At 39.6% G+C, this 21,697-nt stretch overlaps 2 protein-coding genes across 2 annotated transcripts in view; both read left to right on the top strand.

Moving 5' to 3' along the window:
• The window catches only part of LOC140754691 (muscle calcium channel subunit alpha-1), a 69,383-nt gene that overhangs the window by 5,591 nt on the left and 42,095 nt on the right, over window positions 1–21,697 (top strand). Inside the window, exons 2-3 of the mRNA XM_073089731.1 lie at window positions 17,493–17,695; window positions 19,266–19,371. Coding sequence (XP_072945832.1) covers window positions 17,499–17,695; window positions 19,266–19,371 — 303 coding nt within the window. The 5' untranslated portion in view covers window positions 17,493–17,498. The remainder of the gene's footprint in view (window positions 1–17,492; window positions 17,696–19,265; window positions 19,372–21,697) is intronic.
• LOC140754690 (uncharacterized) lies at window positions 19,572–21,091 on the top strand. Its single transcript, XM_073089730.1, has 2 exons — window positions 19,572–19,737; window positions 19,943–21,091. The coding sequence occupies exon 2, from the start codon at window positions 19,995–19,997 to the stop codon at window positions 21,075–21,077; it is 1,083 nt and encodes a 360-aa protein (XP_072945831.1). The 5' UTR covers window positions 19,572–19,737; window positions 19,943–19,994; the 3' UTR covers window positions 21,078–21,091.

Below are 21,697 nucleotides of genomic sequence, written 5' to 3'. Positions count from 1 at the left end.
GAACACACACAACAAATTTCATCATAATCAATCCAGTCGTTTAGGAGGAGTTCAGTGATATACACACGCACATAAGAAATATATATATAAAGATAAACATTAATCGAAACAATGAAACTCGGCCTATACAGGGGTTTCAAATCTCAGGGCTCTGATTTTTAGATCCAATTAGATTATTATACCTTGCTGACCAATTACCAATCCGCAGTTGGCCAGCGCGGTAGATTATGGTCTAATCCCTCACTCTGAGAAGAGATTCGTATCCAGCAGTGATACAGTAGTGGGACAGTAATGGTTTGATGACATTATTTCTTACACAATGCACAGACACATAGGTTATTTCACGATCGCGATAGTAACAAATCCCACAGCATCCTTCCTAATATTAAAAATGTGAAAGTTTGTTTGTTCCTTTGTTACGTTTTCACGCCTTAACTATCAAAACGATTGTCATGAAACTTTGTACACACGTTGTCATGGGTCCAGAAAAGGACATAGGATAACTTTTATACTAAAAAAGTACTGTTCAAGGGATAGATAAAAGCAACTATTGTCACCACTGACGGCGAGCGACGCCGCGGGTAAAAACCTAGTCAGTACCCTTACCATGAGTTTTCAAAACATCCCACAATTTTACGCTACATTTACTCAATCCATTATTCTGTTCCGTTTGCTTCAGTAGACTGAGTAAACGTAACGTTTTGTCTCCATCACATGTTCGCAAAAAAAGAGAGACAAAACAAAAAGCGCCATTTTATCAATTTAGACATTTAATGTTACGTTACTGACACTATAGTTCTGATACAATCCGCTATGGGCGCTGATTGAAAATTGTATGGGCAAATACGTAAACAAATACCAAAACAATCATGTTTGTCAAAACGTAAAAACTCATGGTAAGGGTGAAATGAAATGAAATGAAATGAAATATATTTATTTTGTATAGGCCAACGGCGGCACTTACAAATTGTCAGTTACAATATTTTCTTAAACTACTACCGGATCGGAACGCGACCTCTACTGAGAAGATCCGGTAAGAAACTCAGTGGGTTTGTCTTTTTTAATTTTAAAAATAATTATTCATTTTTTTTAAATGCCATTATTTTTACATATAATTAATAAAGCATTAGCTCCAGTATCTTGCACAGCACTATCTTGCAGTAGTTGGTACAGATATACAAACTAATACCTGATTCTTTTATTATGCCATTCACCGACTTCAAAGCTAATAAACAGTTTAGCTTCTACACAACGTCAGAACACGATACTATCAGGTTAGCTCTTGTGTTGACCTATTTTTAACTAGATCTAACACTAGACTCATCGAGAATGTTTGTTTGCTTATATGCAAAACAGACAGACCGGTGTACGTATTGGATTTTATGTAGCGACTTTGACGTAGATCGCTATAACTTTGGGCATACGAGTACGCTTCATGTATGGAGTTAATTCTCTATTTCATTATCTAATGTCTAAATGTTTCGTTCATTTATGGAAGTATAACAGCAGTGTTAGGCGCTGCTGTGTTCGGTTTTGAAGGGTGTGGTAAGGGAGAAAGACTTTTCCGAGGCGTTCCAGCTTAGTCCTCAGGGGTAGCGGCGCATCTGTGGCCAACCTCAGGTAGGAATATCTAATCCTATCTGGGGTTGATTACAGATGTCCATGGGAGGCAGGAGCCACTTACCATCAGGTGCACTGCATGCTCGTCTGCTACTCTTATATTATAAAAAAAAGTAAACGAGCATGCAGTTTATGTATAAGCATGTAATTCATGTCTAACGTGAAGCAGTTCTTACGTTTTTAAACGGTGTGGATGCCAGCTGACTATCGAGTCAAGCGTACTCTTCAGCAGTAGTAACGAATCTGTGGCTGACTTTAAGTAGACCTCATGTTCTATAAAAAGTTCTTTACAGATGTCCATTGACAATAGTGACCACTTACTTATCAGGTATACTGCAAGCTCGTTTGTTGCTGCAATCTTAGAAACAATAACAGCTCCGGTAGAATCATACAGGTTTCACCACCCTTTAGATCCTTTTCGTCCAAGTCTAGTAGTGGGCCAATAATGCGCTTTCGATGTCTTCATCGATATATACGATTATCAGCATCTTCGTGTTAAGACACCCATCTATAAGTCACTAACATACATAGCGCTCTGACTATGAAAATACCTTCTCTGGGCATGCCTATTCCAAGTTGTGATTTTTGAAGAGCTTATGGTTCAATATCTCCATTTAATTCAATTGCGGAATTTCCTGACTATTTTTACACGTAATAGCATAGCCGCATAAGTCGCTCGACCCGTGTAACGCAAGAACCGTATAAGCCGCGAGAGCCGCGTAAGCCGCGAGTGCCGTAAGTCGTAAGCCGCAAGCACCATAACCGGAATGCAACGTGCATGAACCCGGTCTATAAATACACAAATTGCTCTTATGACCTGATTTAATCAGTTTATGGTTCGGAAATTGAAAGCGGAACTCGAGTAGGTAACTTCACCTATTTTTGTCTTATAGTGGTGGACGCTGTGTTGTGATTAAAAGGGTATAAAGCTAGGGAAAAATCAGTGATAGCCTAGTGGTTAAGAAACTCGGCCTCTCGATCGAGGGGTCCGAGGTTCAAATCCCAGGCACACAACTTTGATTTATCGAAATTATGTGCGTATTAGAAATTACAAATTAATTATCACTTGCTTAAACGGTGAAGGAAAACATTGTGAGGAAATCTGCGTACCTGAGAGATTCATAAAAAAACATCTCAAAGGTATGTAAAGTCTACCAATACGCACTTGGCCAGCGCGGTGGACTATGGCCTAATCCTTCTCATTCTGAGAGGAGACCCGTGCCCAGCAGTAGGACAGTAATGAGTTGATGATGATGAAGCTAGGGATAATATAAAAGGTGCGTTCCAAATTTGTCTTTGTGATAATAATAATTGTGTAATTGATAAGTCATAAATTAGTGCAATAGGAGCCTAGTATTATTTATTTAGGCTTCTCTTAAATGTTTCTCGCATAAATATTTTTTTTATTTTCAAGACTTGTTACAATAATATATACAGCAAAAACATTATAACAATTAAAATAATATAAAAAAGAGAATAAAGAATAACTAATAACTCTTACAAGAGTTCCGGAGTTCAACTCCCAGTCACGCAAGAGTATTTTTTCTAATTTACAAATTAATTTTAGGTTAATTTTAAAGTTTTAATGGTAAATGAAGACATTGTGAGGAAATCTTATGTAATTGTTTTTTTTTTGTAGAACACCTACACTTAAAAATGTCAAAGATATATTCATTTATTTATTTTATTGATCTACTTAGAACGGTCGAGGCCACTTACACTAACTAGACAGATCTAACATAGAGATATCTCACAGAACTCCAAGCATACAGACATGATCAGCTTCCAGTCATCAGCAAGCACATCACAGTTCGGATAACTGCCATATAATATGAAGTCTGCCAATGCCTACTGGGATATCATGAAGGACGATGGCTTAATAACTTCTCATTGTGAGATTAGACTCTTGTCATAGAACAACATATTTAACTACAAGATCAAAATAAAGTTCATGACTAGTAGTCAATAAATTTTGAAATTCCTTCAGTTCTTTAAGAGAATACTTGAAACAAATAAACAAAGAAACATACCATATTATTATTTCTGTTTAATAACATTCCTGTAATAATAAAACCTGTATCATCACGAGGCTTAACCAAGAAAGATGAAAGGAAAGCCGAGTGGCAATGAAACGCAAGTCCAAATATAACATCGTATGTTTTATTGTAATGAAAATAAATACATCTACGTATTTATCGTGAATTGAAGGCTGGTACATATAACATTACAATGTTTTTAGGGTTCACTTAACACTACACTACGATACTAATTTAAAAAACAATGTGAGCCGTCACGGGACGCCTGGCAGATGTGAAACATCGACATTATTTTGTAAAAGTAATATGCAGAAAAGAACATATTGTGATAGGAACTAAATATGTCATAATGATAAAATAAAATATTACGATTTTTTTCCAGATAACGATGACTATTTATTGAATTCGATTGCGCATGGCGACGCGTCGCCACACCGTACACACTACTGCATATAGACTGTATATATATACCATCGTATAGCGTGCACGGCATGCGTCGCCACGCCAGAAATCGGTTTTACGTGCGGCTATAGATGTTTCACATCAAAAATTTTAAATCCTAGGCACGCACCTCTGATTTATCACTTGCTTAAAACGGTGAAGAAAAACATTGTGAGGACTATGGCCTAATCGTTCTCGTTCTGAGAGGAGACGAGTACCCAGCACTGGGACAATAATGGGTTGATGAGGAATTTAAAAATTAATTATTAAACGTATTTATTCTTACGGAACCCTCGGTATAAACGTTAGTCCTAAATATAACCCCGTATGTTTTATTGTAATGGTAGATGTATTTATCGTTTATTGTTTGCAACTGTGGATTGATACAGATAAAATTATCTTACAGTGTTTTTAGGGTTCCGTACGCAAAAGGTAAAAACGCCATTACTAAGCCTCCACTGTTTGTCCGTCTGTCTGTCTCGCTCTATGTTTTAACCGTAAGAGACAGACATTTGATTTGTTTACTGAGTGTCCAGTAATACTGCTATTGCCGCTATAAAAACAAACAATAACAATAAAATAGAAGTAAAAGAGGGCCCTGTACAAGAAATCGGTATTTTTCGTACTACGTATTGACAAAATAAACATATACTGAAAATTAATAAAAAAATAAACTATGTGGAATGAACTTCCTTCTGAGGTATTCCCTCAGGACTATCATCATGCGATCCGTAGGAGATCCCGGTGTCCTCTTGGCAACACTGAGGACGGCTACCGGGGGGGTTTAAGTGCGGTAAGAATCCCATATAACCCTGTGTTGCTCCGGATTTTTTTTCAATTTTCCAACTTAGCCACGTACGTATTGCTCATCATCAACAACCCATTACTGTCCAACCGCTGGGCACGGGTCACATACCTTTGAGATTTTTTTTCATAAATCTCTCAGGTATGCAGGTTTCCTCACGATGTTTTCCTTCACCGTTTAGCAAGTGATAATTAATTTCTTATACGCACATAACTTTGAAAATTCAGAGGTGCGTGCCTGGGATTTGAACCTCGGACCCCTCGATCGAGAGGCCGAGTTTCTTAACCACTAGGCTATCACTGCGGGTATGTATTGCTCAAAATCACCTGAATTGTCCTAGTGCCTATCGAATTTGGGTAAAATTGAAATATTGTTCTGGACAAAAATTAAAAAAAATGATTGGACGGCAATCCTTTTGTTGCATTGCTGGGTACATAACCTACTGTGTTCAAAAGTTTCCCATTTTTCAATTTCGAACTAACCATTCCCATTCTCAAAAAGTTCATTTAATTTGTTTGAACTGTTTCCTAATTGGATCTCATGATTTTTATTATAGGTATATTAGACGAGCTAAGCCCCGTGCTTGCACTCGTGTTATGCTCGAGATGTGTCAAGGGTTTTAATTGTTATGCGCGGAATCCTTATTACTTTCTTAAATAAAGGCAGCCAAAGTTACTATTTATAATATCAGCCAACTGCTATTAAAAGTCTTGTCAAAATCAGTCCAGCCGCTTCAGAAATAAACCGGAGAAAAAAAGATAAAAAAATTATAACTGTTTGTCTTCTAAATCATACACACGTAAGTGAAATCCACGATAAACTGCTAGTCCGCTCTGAAGTTGTTGCGAGCAGATGTAGTCATACAATTTGCTATGGCAACGCGATTCATTTCTATATTCAGAGCGGACTAGCAGTTTTACGACTATGCTTTCATATGCACTTAGTAACAAGCTATTTTGATATAACAGACACAATTATACTTATTTGTTTAGATATAGCAAAGCCGGCGCCTTCATTCACTAGGGTGCATTACCCCGAAATGCCGCCCAAGGGGAACATGGGGTGATAAGGGTTCATTAACATTAGCTCCGTAATAATAGAGCGTTCTGTTTTGTCTGTACGCTTAATAAAGGAGGTTAATTTGAAGCGTATTTTTAGAGCTTTTAGGTGGTGAGGAGATTGGGGTTAGATGGTCACTGCTCCTCCAATTGAAATTTCAATTTTGTTTTCGTAGGAATATATTTTGCAGAAATCCTGGCAAGAAATTGAATTTCAATTAAGCAGCTCTGGAAAAAAGTTGAAAACGTTCAGTCGTTCTTGTATGGAATTTTCCTACTCCCTAAAAGGTGGCGTGGGGTAAAGTGGACCATGCACAATTAATGTTGCATACTAGTTTACATTTATTAAATTAGATAAATATAATTATGTTTGTTTTATAAATAACAGAATATTAAAATGCATAAAACTCCGATTGCTTATGTCAAACAAAAAATTGAATACTATTTCTCATTACTATAAAAATATTCTTGACTTTGAAAAATGTCCTTCAAAATATTCATGACTTTGAAAAGCGCCCTTGTTGGGACAGATCAAATTATTTTTCATCTGAATGAGTTCATATACTTTGTCGCTCAGAAATTTTGTATTCATAATCCAAAGTTTATGAATATATATTATGGCGGGACAATTGCTCTCATACATATTAAATATCATTGCATAGATAGTAAATACTACATTGAATGTATGTACGTGAGGGAAATGTGAATGATATGGTTGATCTACATGGTATTCGTAGCTCTGTGGCGTAGATCGTAAGCGTCAGCACGTTTGCCAATCCGTCGCAAATTCGAACATGTGGATAGAGCATTTGACTTCGTTTGTGTAAGTTTGCAAGCGCTTGTAGTATTTTTTGCTTGTAACTTGAAATGTTCGTTGAAGTTAAACGTTTGTCGAGGTTTTGCGGTAAACTCCAACATCATAGTGTCTTAGAAAGAACGTTAGATTAGAGAATATCTGACACTGGTTGGTTCCTAATTCAACAGCAGTTATCCCTGTTGTTCCGGGACAAGAATAGGGCTACGGTATCCCCTGCCTGTCGCAAGAGGCGACTAAAAGGGGGCTTCTGGGGTCGCGGGTGGCAAGAGTGGAAGCTCGAACCACCCGGTCAATAGCCCCGGGAAGGACGGCGGTATGTGTGTATGTGGTCGTATACCGTCGTACGCAGCAGACGGTGTGACGAGCGTCAAGCTTACCTGGGCGGAACCTGACGGGGTAACGCACTAAGAGGACACCGGTTGCGTTCCTTTGTAGATCCCGGAGTCCTGTACGCAGAGCCGAGGTCACGGGGGGAGGGGGGGGGGTTAGTGCGGTAAGAGTCCCACATAACGCTGTGTGTCGCTCCCACGGCATCAGGTACCTTTTGAAGGTTTTCCCCCTCGTAAACAAAAAAAAGTCAGCAGCAGTGGGATATAAAATTTTGTAACTTTTTAGAACATTGTAGCAAGCCCATCTGACAGTAGTGGCCTGTATAGGCGACCTTATTATCACATTAAACATTCAATGTTATACTTTTAAGGAAATCCAACTGTCAGGTTAATTTAAGGTCCAAAATAAAATGTTGACAGTGACTTGAATTAATTCGCCGACCAATGAGGGAATATAGAACAGGAACATTTTACCCGAGTCCGATTAAATGTTACACCACTTAAGGGCTAAGAACATCGTCTTATATGTAAGTCAGCAGGCATCCAGACCCTTAAAAGAACAAGAATTGTTTCACAGAAATAGGTGTAACAGTGATACCCTTTGAAGGTGGTAGAACCCTTTGTGGTTCGACTGCGGCGGCACCACCGCCACACCTATTTCTGCGTCATAACAGCAGTGTTAGGCGCTGCTGTGTTCCGTTTTGAAGGTTGTGGTAAGGGAGACAGACTTTTCCGAAACTTTCCAGCTTAGTCCTCAGGGGTAGCGGCACATCTTTGGCCGACCTCAGGTAGGAATCAAATCCTATCTGGCGTTGATTACAGATGTCCATAGGCGACAGTAGCCACTTACCATCCGGTGGACTGCATACTCCTATATTATAAAAAAAAACTTCCTTGACTAACTAAACTGGATCTAATACCTGCTAGCGTTACTGTGAAGTCACTTTTCCAGAATTCAGCGTATTTCACCGCTAGTTTTAGAAAAATCTATCTTTCTACACAGCGTATCAACCATTCGCATATGTTTGTCCTATCGATTTGTCAGAGGGTAAACAAGATTGCTTTTAAACCGAGCGACGATCTGTTGCCACGCTGTGTACGGCCATTACACAGCGTGATGTCTTTATACGAAGGATTTAAAAAGGACAGAAAATGTTCTTATGATACTCGTGGTTCGTCATATATTTTTTGTGTGTTATAGAAATACTATTTTAATAAGCTACGGAAGCGAAAGTTCATAAATGGAGGTCGCTGATAGAGTGTGTGATTTTTTGTAATCTAGGCCAAATATGTGAATCGAAAGCTAGAGTCAGTATCGACCATAGGACTATAGATTCTTTTTTTATGCTGTTTGTTTGTGTGTATTTTGTGTGCTGTTTTCGTAAAAAGTAACCCTAAAGAGTTCCAGTTCCATTCAGGACCGCGTCACAAAGATAAACTTACATTATTGCCTGCTCGTGCTCGTACACACTTATTCAGTCAAAGCTTTTACGGAAGAGCACCAAATATATATAATAATAATGTGCCACATGATATTCAAAATTGCAAGGATATCCATGCGTTTAAAAATAAACTAAAAACATATCTAACTAATAAATACTATTATAGTTTAAAATCCTTTTTGAGCGATAAAATTAAGTAAACAAGATTGCTTTTAAACTGAGCGACGATCTATTGCCACGCTGTGTACGGCCATTACACAGCATGATGTCTTTATACGAAGGATTTAAAAAGGACAGAAAATGTTCTTATGATACTCGTGGTTCGTCATATATTTTTTGTGTGTTATAGAAATACTATTTTAATAAGCTACGGAAGCGAAAGTTCATAAATGGAGGTCGCTGATAGAGTGTGTGATTTTTTGTAATCTAGGCCAAATATGTGAATCGAAAGCTAGAGTCAGTATCGACCATAGGACTATAGATTCTTTTTTTATGCTGTTTGTTTGTGTGTATTTCTTGTGCTGTTTTCGTAAAATGTAACCGTATGCGTTTAAAAATAAACTAAAAACATATCTAACTAATAAATGCTACTATAGTTTAAAATCCTTTTTGAGCGATAAAAATAAGTAAACAAGGTTGCTTTTAAACCGAGCGACGATCTGTTGCCACGCTGTGTACGGCCATTATACAGCGTGGTGTCTTTATACGAAGGATTTAAAAATGACAGAAAATATTCTTCTTATTATACTCGTGGTTCGTCATATATTTTTTGTGTGTTATAGAAATATTAAGCCGTGTGGTGTCGGCCCCGAATAGCACCACTCCCTTTCTTCCCGTGGATGTCGTAAGAGTCGACTAAGGGACAATACCAGGAGATGGGCAGCAGCATCTTCCTGTGTAAAATAAATAACACCCACTGCGGTCACCAACACGCATGCCAGGCGCGGTGACTATGGCAATAAACCCCCTATGAAAGGTGCAGAAAAGCCACGGCCCCCAGTCCCCGGCGGCCCCGCTATTCCGGGCTATGGTAGCGGCCAAGGTAACGGCGGGGCAGGGGGTGCTAAGAATCCCCGGAAGAGAGTCGGCTACCACACACGACGACTTCTGCACCTGGCAACATACAATACCAGGACACTGAGGACCGACGAGAAGATACAGGAGCTGGAAGAAGAGATAGACAAGTTAAACTGGAGTGTTTTAGGATTATCAGAAGTCCGAAGACAGGGGGAGGACACGGTAATCCTTAAATCCGGTAACTTGTTCTATCACCGGGAGGGCGAACACCTGTCTCAAGGAGGTGTCGGGTTCCTCGTCCACAAATCCCTCGTAAACAACTTGGTAACGGTCGACAGTGTGTCGGCAAGGGTAGCGTACCTTATACTCAGAATATCTAAACGGTATTCGCTGAAGGTCATACAGGTATATGCGCCGACGTCGACACACCCAGACGATGAGGTTGAGGTTATGTATGAGGACATAAGTAGAGCCATACATACCTCAAAAACCCATTATACCGTTGTTATGGGGGATTTTAACGCAAGACTGGGCGTGCGGAATGGTGACGAACTGAAGGTGGGGCCCTTTGGAGTTGGACAACGAAACCATCGAGGCCACTTGCTTGCCAACTTCTTGGAGAGGGAAGACTTCTTTATGATGAACTCCTTCTACAAGAAGAAGGCACAGCGAAAGTGGACTTGGATAAGTCCCGATGGTACCGTTAAGAACGAGATAGACTTCATTTTGGCAGACAAACGGCACATATTTAATGATGTCTCTGTGATCAACAGGGTGAAAACCGGAAGTGATCACCGGATGGTAAGAGGCACATTAAATATCAACGTTAAGCTCGAACGGTCACGCCTAATGAAGTCTACGCTCCGCCCAACACCTGTCCAGATCCAGGGCTCCGAAGACTTTCAAATTGAGTTACGAAACCGTTTCGCGTGCCTCGATTCTTGCGTTTCCGTGGACGATATTAACACCCAGGTTGTAGCAACTGTCCACGAGGTAGGGTCTAAGTACTTCAAGGCCCCCTCCGGTGGTAAGTCTCGAGTTCTCTCAGAGCATACTCTCGGTCTTATGCGGGAGAGACGAGAACTATGTGTGCAGTCTCCAACCTCAATGTCGAAATACAGGCTGCTAAATAAACAGATCTCCCAAAGTAGGCGACGCGATTGGCGTTCTTATAACGCTAATCGCGTAAAAGACGCTATTGAGCGAAACCGCGGCTCGAAAGTGTTCGCAGGAGATCTGTGCATTGGGCAGAGTCTGTTGACGAGGTTGAAGACCGAGTCGGGCACCATAGTTTCGTCTAAGCCCGAAGTTCTGAGAGAAATCGAGAATTACTACGGACAGCTGTATACTTCCGCACGAGTTCCAGCCCGTAAGATGGTGAACGACAAACGTGCCAAGCTGACCCGACACTACACCGAGGACCTCCCGGAAGTCAGCCTGTACGAGATTAGAGGGGCTCTCAAACAGCTTAAAAACAACAAGGCACCGGGAGATGACGGAATCACAACAGAGCTGCTAAAAGCTGGCGGGAAACCCGTACTAGTGGCGCTCCAAAAGTTGTTTGATTCCGTGATCAATAGCGGAACTACCCCGGAAGCGTGGAGCAGAAGCGTAGTGGTACTGTTCTTCAAAAAGGGCGATAAAACCCTACTGAAGAACTACAGGCCCATTGCGCTTCTGAGCCATGTTTATAAGCTCTTTTCGAGGGTCCTCACTAACCGTATTGCACGCAGGCTTGACGACTTTCAGCCTCCCGAACAAGCCGGATTCCGAAAAGGCTACAGCACCATGGACCACATACACACGCTCCGGCAGATTATACAGAAGACCGAGGAGTATAATCTGCCGCTATGTGTTGCCTATGTGGACTATGAGAAAGCCTTCGATTCTATCGAGACCTGGGCGGTGCTGGAGTCCCTTCAGCGATGCCAGATCGACTATAGGTACATCGAGGTGTTGAAGTGTGTATACAAAGCCGCCACCATGTCAGTCCGAGTACACGACCAGAGGACGAACCCTATCCAATTGCAGCGGGGAGTCAGACAAGGCGACGACGTATCGCCGAAGCTGTTCACCGCTGCGTTGGAAGATGTGTTCAAGCTGATGGAGTGGAAAGGTCTTGGCGTTAACATCAATGGTGAACACCTCACACACCTTCGATTTGCCGATGATATAGTCATCTTGGCAGACTCGCTGAGGGACCTCAGTAAAATGCTAGGAGACCTCAACAGTGCCTCACAACGGGTGGGTCTTAAGATGAACATGGACAAGACGAAAATCATGTCCAATGTCCATGTCACACCCGTACCGGTAGTTGTTGATGGCACTCCTCTCGAAGTTGTCGACGAGTACAATTACCTGGGACAAACGATCCGGATGGGTAAGTCCAACTTTGAGAGGGAGGTCACTCGAAGAATCCAACTCGGCTGGGCTGCGTTCGGGAAATTACGGAGCATCTTCTCGTCCAAAATTCCTCAGTGCCTGAAGTCGAAACTATTCGAGCAATGTGTGTTGCCAGTGATGACCTACGGCGCCGAAACGTGGTCCTTTACCGTAGGCCTCGTTCGAAAGCTCAGAGTCGCTCAGCGTGCTATGGAGAGAGCTATGCTTGGTATTTCGCTACGAGACATGATTCGTAATGATGAAATCCGTAGACGAACTAAGCTTACCGACATAGCTCTCAAAATTAGCAGGCTGAAGTGGCAATGGGCCGGCCACATCGCTCGGAGGACCGATAACCGATGGGGAAGAAAGGTCCTCGAGTGGCGACCACGCGGAGGCAAAAGGAGTTCAGGCCGCCCCCCGACCAGGTGGACCGACGACCTGAAGAAGACGGCGGGAAACCGCTGGATTCAAAGGGCACGGGACCGGTTGGAGTGGCGCCAATTAGGGGAGGCCTATGTCCAGCAGTGGACCTCAAAAGGCTGATGGATGGATGGATGGATAGAAATATTATGTAAAAGCTACGGAATATTTTATCATATAGAATAGCAGACGAGCATGCAGTCCACCTGATGGTATGTGGCTACTGCCGTCCATGGAACAACTCGAGATAGAATTAAATTGCTGCCTGAGGTCGGACACAGATGCACGTCTACTCCTGAGATCTAATCTGAAATATCTCGAAAAAGCATTTCTCCCTTACCACACCTTTTAAACTAGAACACATCAGAACTTAACACTGCTGTTATAGGGCAGAAATAGGGTGTGGCAGTGGTGCTGGAGTCGAACCACTGACAGTTCTATCACCTTTAAGACTGTTCAATCATTTTTCCAGAACATAGCTGATTCGTATTTCAGCTAGATTGTCAAAATAATCTAAATATCTTTCTACTCAGCCAGTATCTTTCATATATGCTTATCCTATCGATTTGTCAGAGGGTAAACAAGATTGCTTTTAAACCGAGCGACGATCTGTTGCCACGCTGTGTACGGCCATTACACAGCGTGGTGTCTTTTTACGAAGGATTTAAAAAGGACAGAAAATATTCTTATGATACTCGTGGTTCCTCATATATGTTTTTGTGTGTTATAGAAATATTTTTAAAAAGCTACCGAATATTTTATCATATACAAGTAGCAGCCGAGCATGCCGTCCACCTGATGATGATGATAAGTGGCTACTGCTGCCAATGGACATCTATGATCAACCCCAGATAGGATTTGATTCCAACCTGAGGTCGGCCACAGATGCGTCGTTACCTCTGAGGACTAAGCTGGAACGCCTTGGACAAGTATGTCTCCCTTACCTCACTCTTTAAATTAGAACACAGTAGCGCTTAACACTGCTGTTAATAGACAGAAATAGGTGTGGTTATGGTGCCGCCGGAGTTGAACCACTGGGAGTTCTACCACCATAAAATCATAGCAGTGACCACCATGCTCATATCCTTCTTCTATTTTGTATACAAAATTCTTCTATAGTTGAACATGAGCTTTTTCCGTAGCTTTTAAGATTGTAACTAACATGGAAATAGTACCCCGCTGGGTGGGATCCATTACCCAACGTGACGTCTGCTGAAATACATCCTTTGTCTACGGATACAATGTAAGTCTAGACAATAGGGGACGAGCTTACAAAGTTTTCGATAGGATACAGTTTCATAAACATCACTTTAAAATAGGATACATGTGGTATGTTGGAATACGAGCTGGTATGACGTCATCAAATAGGTATTATATAAGGCGCTATTAATATAAGGAAATTACGTATAGTTAACTAAACACATTTTATTTCACTCACTATAAAGGACATTAATGATTTTAATGATTTAATACTAGAAAGTTCTTTATAATTTACGAGCTTTTGCCCGCGGCTTCGCTCGCGTTACGAAGTAATATTATTAACTAAGAAGAAGAAGATTTATACAAACTTTCATCCCCAAGGGGATCCGGGGGGGTAGAATTGATCAAAATCCTTTCTTAGCGGGTGCCTACGTCATAACCTCTACTTGCATGCCAAATTTCAGCCCGATCCGTCCAGTGGTTTGGGCTGTGCTTTGATAGATCACTATGTCAGTCAGTCACCTTTGAGCTATATATATTTAGAAGACGATGAAGAGTTCTTTAGACTGGTTTTGACTTTTAAAGGTGGTAGAACCCTCTGTGGTTTGACTCCGGCGGCACTACAGCTACATTTGTTTCTGCCTCATAACAGTGTTAAGCTCCGCTGTGTTCTGGTTTGAAGGATGTGGTAAGGGAGACATATTTTTCTGAGGCGTTCCGGCTTTGTCCTCAGGGGTAGCGGCGCGTCTGTAGCCGACCTCAAGTAGAAATCTAATCTTACCTGAGGTTGATTGCAGATGTCCATGCGCGACAGTAGCCACTTACCATCACATGGACTGCATAGTCGTCTGCTACTATTATTTTATATAGAAAAAAATGTGAGCCGTCACGGGACGCCTGGCAGATGTGAAACATCGACATTATTTTGTAAAAGTAATATGCAGAAAAGAACATATTGTGATAGGAACTAAATATGTCATAATGATAAAATAAAATATTACGATTTTTTTCCAGATAACGATGACTATTTATTGAATAAACATTTATTTTCATTAAATACAAAAATTTACGAATTTATTTCAAATCGTGACTACTTAATTCGTTTAATCAGTGACTTCGGTAACTACTGCATATAGACTGTATATATACCATCGTATAGCGTGGCGACGCGTCGCCAGAAATCGGTTTTACGTGCGGCTATAGATGTTTCACATCAAAAAAACTATTTTGTTTCCCATAATTAAAGACTTGAGCCCTACTCTAGTATACTGAGGATATGTAATATAAAACTTACATGTCAGCCATAAGGAATTATGTTGCCTATAAATCGTAAGTACTTAACACAAATATACTTTATAGGCACTTACAAGTAATCCGTTAAGCTGTAAACGCAGGTTTTAATACCCAATGTAATCTATCTTTTATCTTTTACGTAGTAAATATTGAGTAGAACTTTCTGTCTGTCCGTCCTATAATCGTTAAAGCGGATGGATTGACCGAAGAACACTTTAGGTATCGTGAATAATCTTGCAAGCTTAAAGGCTTGAAATAATTTTGAAATTGCAAACAGATTTCTATTTCCTGTCTATAGTCCGCTCTGAGTATAAAAGGAATCGCGTCGCCACAGCAAATTGTATGACTACACCTGCTCGCAACAACTTCAGAGCGGACAAGCAGTTAAACAAAATAATTTAATTTTAAAATATAATTTTGATATTTTTGACAACCCTATTATACCGAAAGTTTATGGTTCTATGCTAAATAGTTCTCATCTAATAACATGTATACTTAAAACTACATAGTTCCATTTAAATCTTTTCGATTCCTATTTTGAAAAGATCTCAATTTTTTGAATTTTTGACGTGTATTCAATTTTTCACGTAGAGATCCTAATTTTTTAATTTGTTATGATCTACTGATGACTTAATATATTGTTAATTAGTCTATCCAAAATGGTTATTTAAATCTTTATGAGAATATTTACGTTTGTTCACAGATGCGCTCACAAATAAAGTTATGAGTTGTGACGTCACTTCACTATGTAGTTCACACATGTTTGCTATAATATTGATGTCTTAGTTGGTAATGAACTCATCTAAGGTTTTATTGTTTATAATCTAGAGTAGTGATAGGTTAAATTTTTATTTAAGTCTATTTCTATTTTGAGTAGAATGTAGTTACTTCAAAATATATAGAACATCGTAATTGGCCGTGAGTTTTATGTTATAATACTGAACAGGTTTTATATCTTGATCAAGCGAAATATAACTGTTGATTGCTGACTTCAGTATTAAATAATTAACCAACATTTGTTTAAATCATTTTTTACATTTAATCATGTAAAAATCTTTATTGTCTAATTTTATTTTTGTAATGTTCAAAAGTTAAATAGTATAAAATGCGAGAGTAGAAAAAGATCTGGGGGGAGGGGAAATATAAAGGTATCCAGTTAAACCCTACTACAAACGCACTATTGCAGTTAACTTTCACAAGAAAAAACCGATTACTCACTGTCCAAAACTAAACAAAACAGACTAAACATTCGTAGCTATAACATACCGACATGCGAATACCAAAACAATTACTGCGTCAATTTCTTACGTCCGTAATTATTCGTTCTTTATCGCTTGTCGTAAAAGTATGCAAATTACGCGTAATAGTCGGCTGAAGCTCCGAAAACAATTTTATGGCGTTGTACGTAAAAATATTGCTTTGTGATCCCACGTTAGATGTGCATTGTGCAGTTCAAAGGTACTAAAGGTAATAGATGTACGAGCCAAAAATGCTAGATTATTAGGCGGAAGCTAGGTCGTATCTAAGACTGTTCCTGTAGTCCCGGGACTAGAATAGGGCTACGGTATCCCCTGTCTGTCGTAAGAGGTGACTAAAAGGGGGGTTTCGGGGTTGTAGGCGGCAAGAGTGGGAGCTCGAACCGTCCAGCAAGCGACCCCGGGAAGGACGGCGGTATGTGTGGTCCGTCGGAGATCCCGGAGTTCTCCAACAAGCGTTGAGGACGGGCACCGGGGGCATTTTAGTGCGGTAAAAATCCCACATAACCCGGCGTCGCTCCCACGCCGTCGGGTACCTTTTGAAGGTTTCCCCATCGTGAACAAAAAAAAAAAGAAATTGTATATAAAGTTGATCAGACTCCTAGCATTATTTCCTACTAAGTATAGACAAAGCTAAAAATGCTCGATTTCTAGACGGAAGCTTAGGCAGTATTAGCGGGGCCAGGCTCCTAGCACTAGTTCCGCTTCAGCGTTGGCGAGAAATCCAATAGGTGAACCGTTATTTTTTTGCTGACAAATTTTATAGACAATTATTATAAACCCTCCCCCCTTTCAAGGTTTTATCCAAGGAGGGCAGGTAGGATAACTGCCCCAAAGATTAAAAAAAACATCTTACATATTGGATTTACAGTTTGGGAGAATGCAAATACCACTGTAGCACTACCATGAGTTGGCATAGAAACGCCACTATAGAAATTGTAAATAGAAAACTATTGTCATTTTGCTAGTGAATAACATAACTACTATCGTTACGGTATTTCTTGACAACGTCTGTCAAATTAATGACTCATGGGACCGAATTTGTATGGCAATAGATCATAATGACATTAGCTAGCGATTTGATTTCGATAGGTTTTTTACGTATCGAGTTACGCCACTACGGATTTTAGTTCTACGAGTAACCACCAGAGGCGCTGTACAATTTTTCATACATTTATTTTACGCAGTCGCTAGCGAGTAATACTTTTGTAAACTCATGGTAGTGCTACTGTTCTTTATTCTAGCTGTGTAGTCTGATTAGTCAGCAATAGGTGTGGTGGCGGAACTTCCGGTATTGAATCACAAATACTTCTATCATCATAAACAAAAATATTGCTACATTGAGACATATTTAATCAATTATTTCTTTCTAGGCAAAAATGTCAGCAGAAGCCCAAGCGGAGGCCACGACACCAGACGCGGAGGCCCCGGACACAGGCCAAGCTGCTCAGCCCGCGGCGAAGAAGAAGGAGAGGCCACGGGGCAAGCCTCAGCCTGTGAAGCCGAAGCGAAGTTTGCTCTGCCTTGGGTTGAAGAACCCGCTTAGGAAACTGTGTTATGATATCGTTGAGTGGAAGTATCCTTTGAAACTAAAAGACGAAGATGGAATGCTTATTTGTCACATTTGTACAGTTTAACTTGGGTTACGGGTTACTAATTGAAAACGATTGTTTAGAAATAGTAAAATTAATTCTTCTTCGATGCAGCAATTTGCAAGGACACTAAGTAACAGTATACTACATTATAGACCGAGATACAAAAATTAAAAAAGCACTTTCTACATTCACAGCCCCACACTAGGATTCCCTGTGTCGTGGGTGCTATGGACACACACAGAGACAAATACACAAACACGCAGACCCAGAAACAGAAATCTAAATTCATCATTTAGAAATCTGTCTGGCCGGGGATCGAATCCGGGACCTCTGCGCGTCAGACCGGCATGGTGACCGCTCCGCCACGCGGGTCGTCAAAAATAGTGTTGCTACCTATTATAAAATATATAGACTTTATTATTTCTAATAGCCTAATATTTTTTTGGAGTAGGAAGTAGCATCTACCAATTCGCACTTTGTCTCCGCGATGGACCATGACACATTCACACATTGTGACTCTGAAGATTAAACACACTCACTCACTCACTATGTAATATTCATACTCTGTCAGAAGGCTCGTGCCCAGTAGAGAGACCTTCATAGGTCGATGGCGATAGATGTAGGGAACCAACATACAGGTGTAATGCTGCTAGTATATTTATACTTAATTATTACTTACTTAAGATGAAGTATTTCGTGTAAGCGTCTTGACAATGCTAGGCAGAGATAGGTGTGGTGATGGTATCCTGTGACAGTTTAGCTAATAAGGATTTTACCATCTTGCAATAGTACCATTTGCGAACAGCCGGTCTAAATGCCACTATGTAGATGACCGTCGGCATAATATTTTTCCATAACATTCTGTAGCCAAAACTAATAAGTTAAATTTAACCGTCATACGAAAAATGGAGGAGTGGAGTAATAAGTTCCGTAATATGTGTAAAATTAATCATTTTTATTTGCCACATATCTTCTATAATATATGAGTACGCTTTATCATAATGGATCTTGGTATGAAATAACTTTTTCAAGGAAACTTCCAAAGTAAATATTATGTTTTGTTAGCACATTCGCGTAGTCAGGATAGAAATTAGTACTTACAAACAGTAGTAAACATTTTCTGTTATAATTCTGCTAGCTTTACGTGACTCAAACTATTTTTTTTTTATAAAATTGAATTCAAGATGAAGACGTAGTGGTGGATGGTATATGGTCACTGCATAGATATTTGCAACCAATTATATATATATATATATAAGGAGTTTTACTGGTGGTCAAATATAGGTATGTTGCCGGTCATGAGGACTAAAATGCTTCTTAGGTAAGTCTGCCGGCATCAACATGGAATCGTAAAAACTGGTCAACCCTAGAAATGACTAGGCCGGTGGTTGAACCATACTGGTTCTACTTCCTGGCATTGGCATAGGAACTCTGCTCTAAAGTTTAGCATCTTTCACCATGCTGATCAGTGAGAGTCAGAAAACAAGTCAAATAGGTACATTTTAAAAGTATTCTTCTATCGCAAATAGTAATTTCCTAAATATATATCAGACCCTTCGAATATATGATATTGACGACTATATTCGCAAATTGTATAGCTTTAGCTGTGTTCACACCTTATCCGTCCGGAGACACGAATAATACGAATCAGATATTGGTAAGTAAGCTGAAATAAAATATACCTTTCCCTATATATCAAGCATTAACAGATACGACAATGCAATCTACACTAGCAAGGCAATCTATTGAATATTTTGATGACCAAAGATCAAAGTTTGACAAATTTAGTAGCTAGAAATTGTCTTGATCATTGTTTACCAAAAGTTGGTTAACATTGATCATATTACTCCGCACTCCGCACCCCGCCGTCGGTGCATTAACATTGATTGTAAACCCGTCCTTACGTTTTTTGCTTAAAAACTAGTAAAAAGTGACCTAAATTCTCAATTACTAAGTTATTGCTGTAGTGCGAGTTACAAAGCAAGCAATAGTGTTTATTTGGTAAACTTCCAACCAGTGGTTCGTGAGTAACAACAGTTTCTATTTGCATCATTTAGTGCATAAAACTGCATTCGTAGCGCTGCGTTATCAGCTGGCAGCCGCATAATGTCACACTGCTAAGTTACCCGCGCGCCGCTCGCTAAACCAGTTTATCGGCTTGCTTGCCGCTTATTAAGGAAGCTCCTACTGCTTATTCACACGCAATTATACTTCAACGCAACTTGCAGATTATTTATTGCCTGTGTTCCGGTGTTTCTTCACTAAACACTGATATACATAATGAGTTCTAAAACTGCAAACAAAAAATGCGCTGGATGTGCGCTGGATTTATTAACCTTAGAACAACTCAAATGTAATACCTGTTTCCTAAGATATCATTTTGAGTGTATTAACACCTCGAAGAGAAAATTCAAAGAAATCTCGCAAGACTTCAAAAGCAGCTGGGCTTGTCCGACATGTCGTTCGAAAGTACCGAAAGGCGACAACTCTAATACTCCTGTACGCTGTACTGGTACAACCAGCGAAGTGAGCCCCACAACTCATGTTACCCTCCGTCGCGCTAATCCCAGTACAACCACTCAAAGCGCAAGGGACTTTTCTTTGGATGATGTTAAAGAGTTGATTCAAGAAGCTATGGATGACCTGTTGGACAAAATGGAGAGAAGGATGACAAAAGTTGTGGAAACAAAGACAAAGGAAATATTTTCTGAGATAAATGATATAAAGGATTCTATTAGTTACCTGAATGCGCAACATGAAGACATACAAAAAAAACTTCAACTGAGATGTGATCAGGTGGAAAAACTCACCGAGGAGAATGGTATATTGAAGTCAACAATTAAAGACCTTGGCAACCGCTTAAATATTATGGAGCAGCACTCACGATTATGCAATCTCGAAGTTCAATGTATACCCGAACATAAAAATGAAAATCTGTTGAATGTGATGGTTCAAATAGCCAAAGTTACTGGCCACAACTTGCAAGAAGGAGATGTACACAAATGCACAAGGATAGCTAAAATTAATCCGGAAAATAAACGCCCTCGTTCAGTTGTGGTTAAGTTTTCCAACCCTCGTGTTCGCGATACATTTATGGCTAACGTAATACAATACAACAAAAAACACCGGGATAATAAACTAAACACCAGTCATATCGGGATTGCAGGGGAGAAGAAACCTATATATGTCGTTGACCATCTTATTCCTGAAACGAAGAGATTGCACGCGTTAGCCAGAGATAAGGCGAAACAACTTCAATATAAGTTCGTTTGGGTGAAAAACGGTCGGATATTTATGAGAAAAACAGAATCATCGGAACACATCATGATACGAGACTTTAGTCAGTTAGAATCACTTTCGTAGAATTTAGAGTTTGTTATTAGAGTTTGTCATTATTTAGAATATTTATTTTATTTAATTATAAACACACTTATACAATATTGAATCTTAAATTAATCAATTATATATTTACAGTAAACTTAATTTAATATTTATTTTACACTTTATATACAAATTTACATATTTACAAAGACATACGTTACTTATAACACATTTTTATGGAATTATTAAAAATTTACTATCAAAATGTAAGAGGATTACGCAGCAAGTGCCGTGATGTCAAACTCAATATATTAAACAATAATTTTGATGTATTAATATTAACGGAAAGTTGGCTTAACGATAGCATATATGACACTGAAATTTTTGACAGTCGTTATGTAACTTATAGGAGAGACAGAAAAGTTAAAAATGGAGGAGGGGTAGTTATAGCAGTTAGAAATAATTTTATATCTCAACGTATGACTCACTGGGAAAGCAACTGTGAGGACCTATGGGTGACAATCGAAATAACTAGGTTAGGTAAACTCAATCATATAGCTCTCTGTGCCATTTATTTACCACCACCCATTAAACGGGACATTTTGGAGTCATTCTTAACAAACACTAATAATATAATTCATCAAAACGATCATGTCATAATT

Source organism: Epargyreus clarus, unplaced genomic scaffold (assembly GCF_041222505.1).
Source record: "Epargyreus clarus isolate Ecla_fem2 unplaced genomic scaffold, WU_Ecla_fem_2.2 ptg000031l, whole genome shotgun sequence".
Taxonomy (NCBI): Eukaryota; Metazoa; Arthropoda; class Insecta; order Lepidoptera; family Hesperiidae; genus Epargyreus; species Epargyreus clarus.
Note: the sequence above shows the minus strand (reverse complement) of the source record. Positions and strands in the feature narration are given on the sequence as shown.

Coding starts and splice junctions, on each gene's coding strand:
- LOC140754690 (XM_073089730.1), top strand. CDS start 19,995: ATGAGTTCTAAAACTGCAAACAAAAAATGCGCTGGATGTGCGCTGGAT.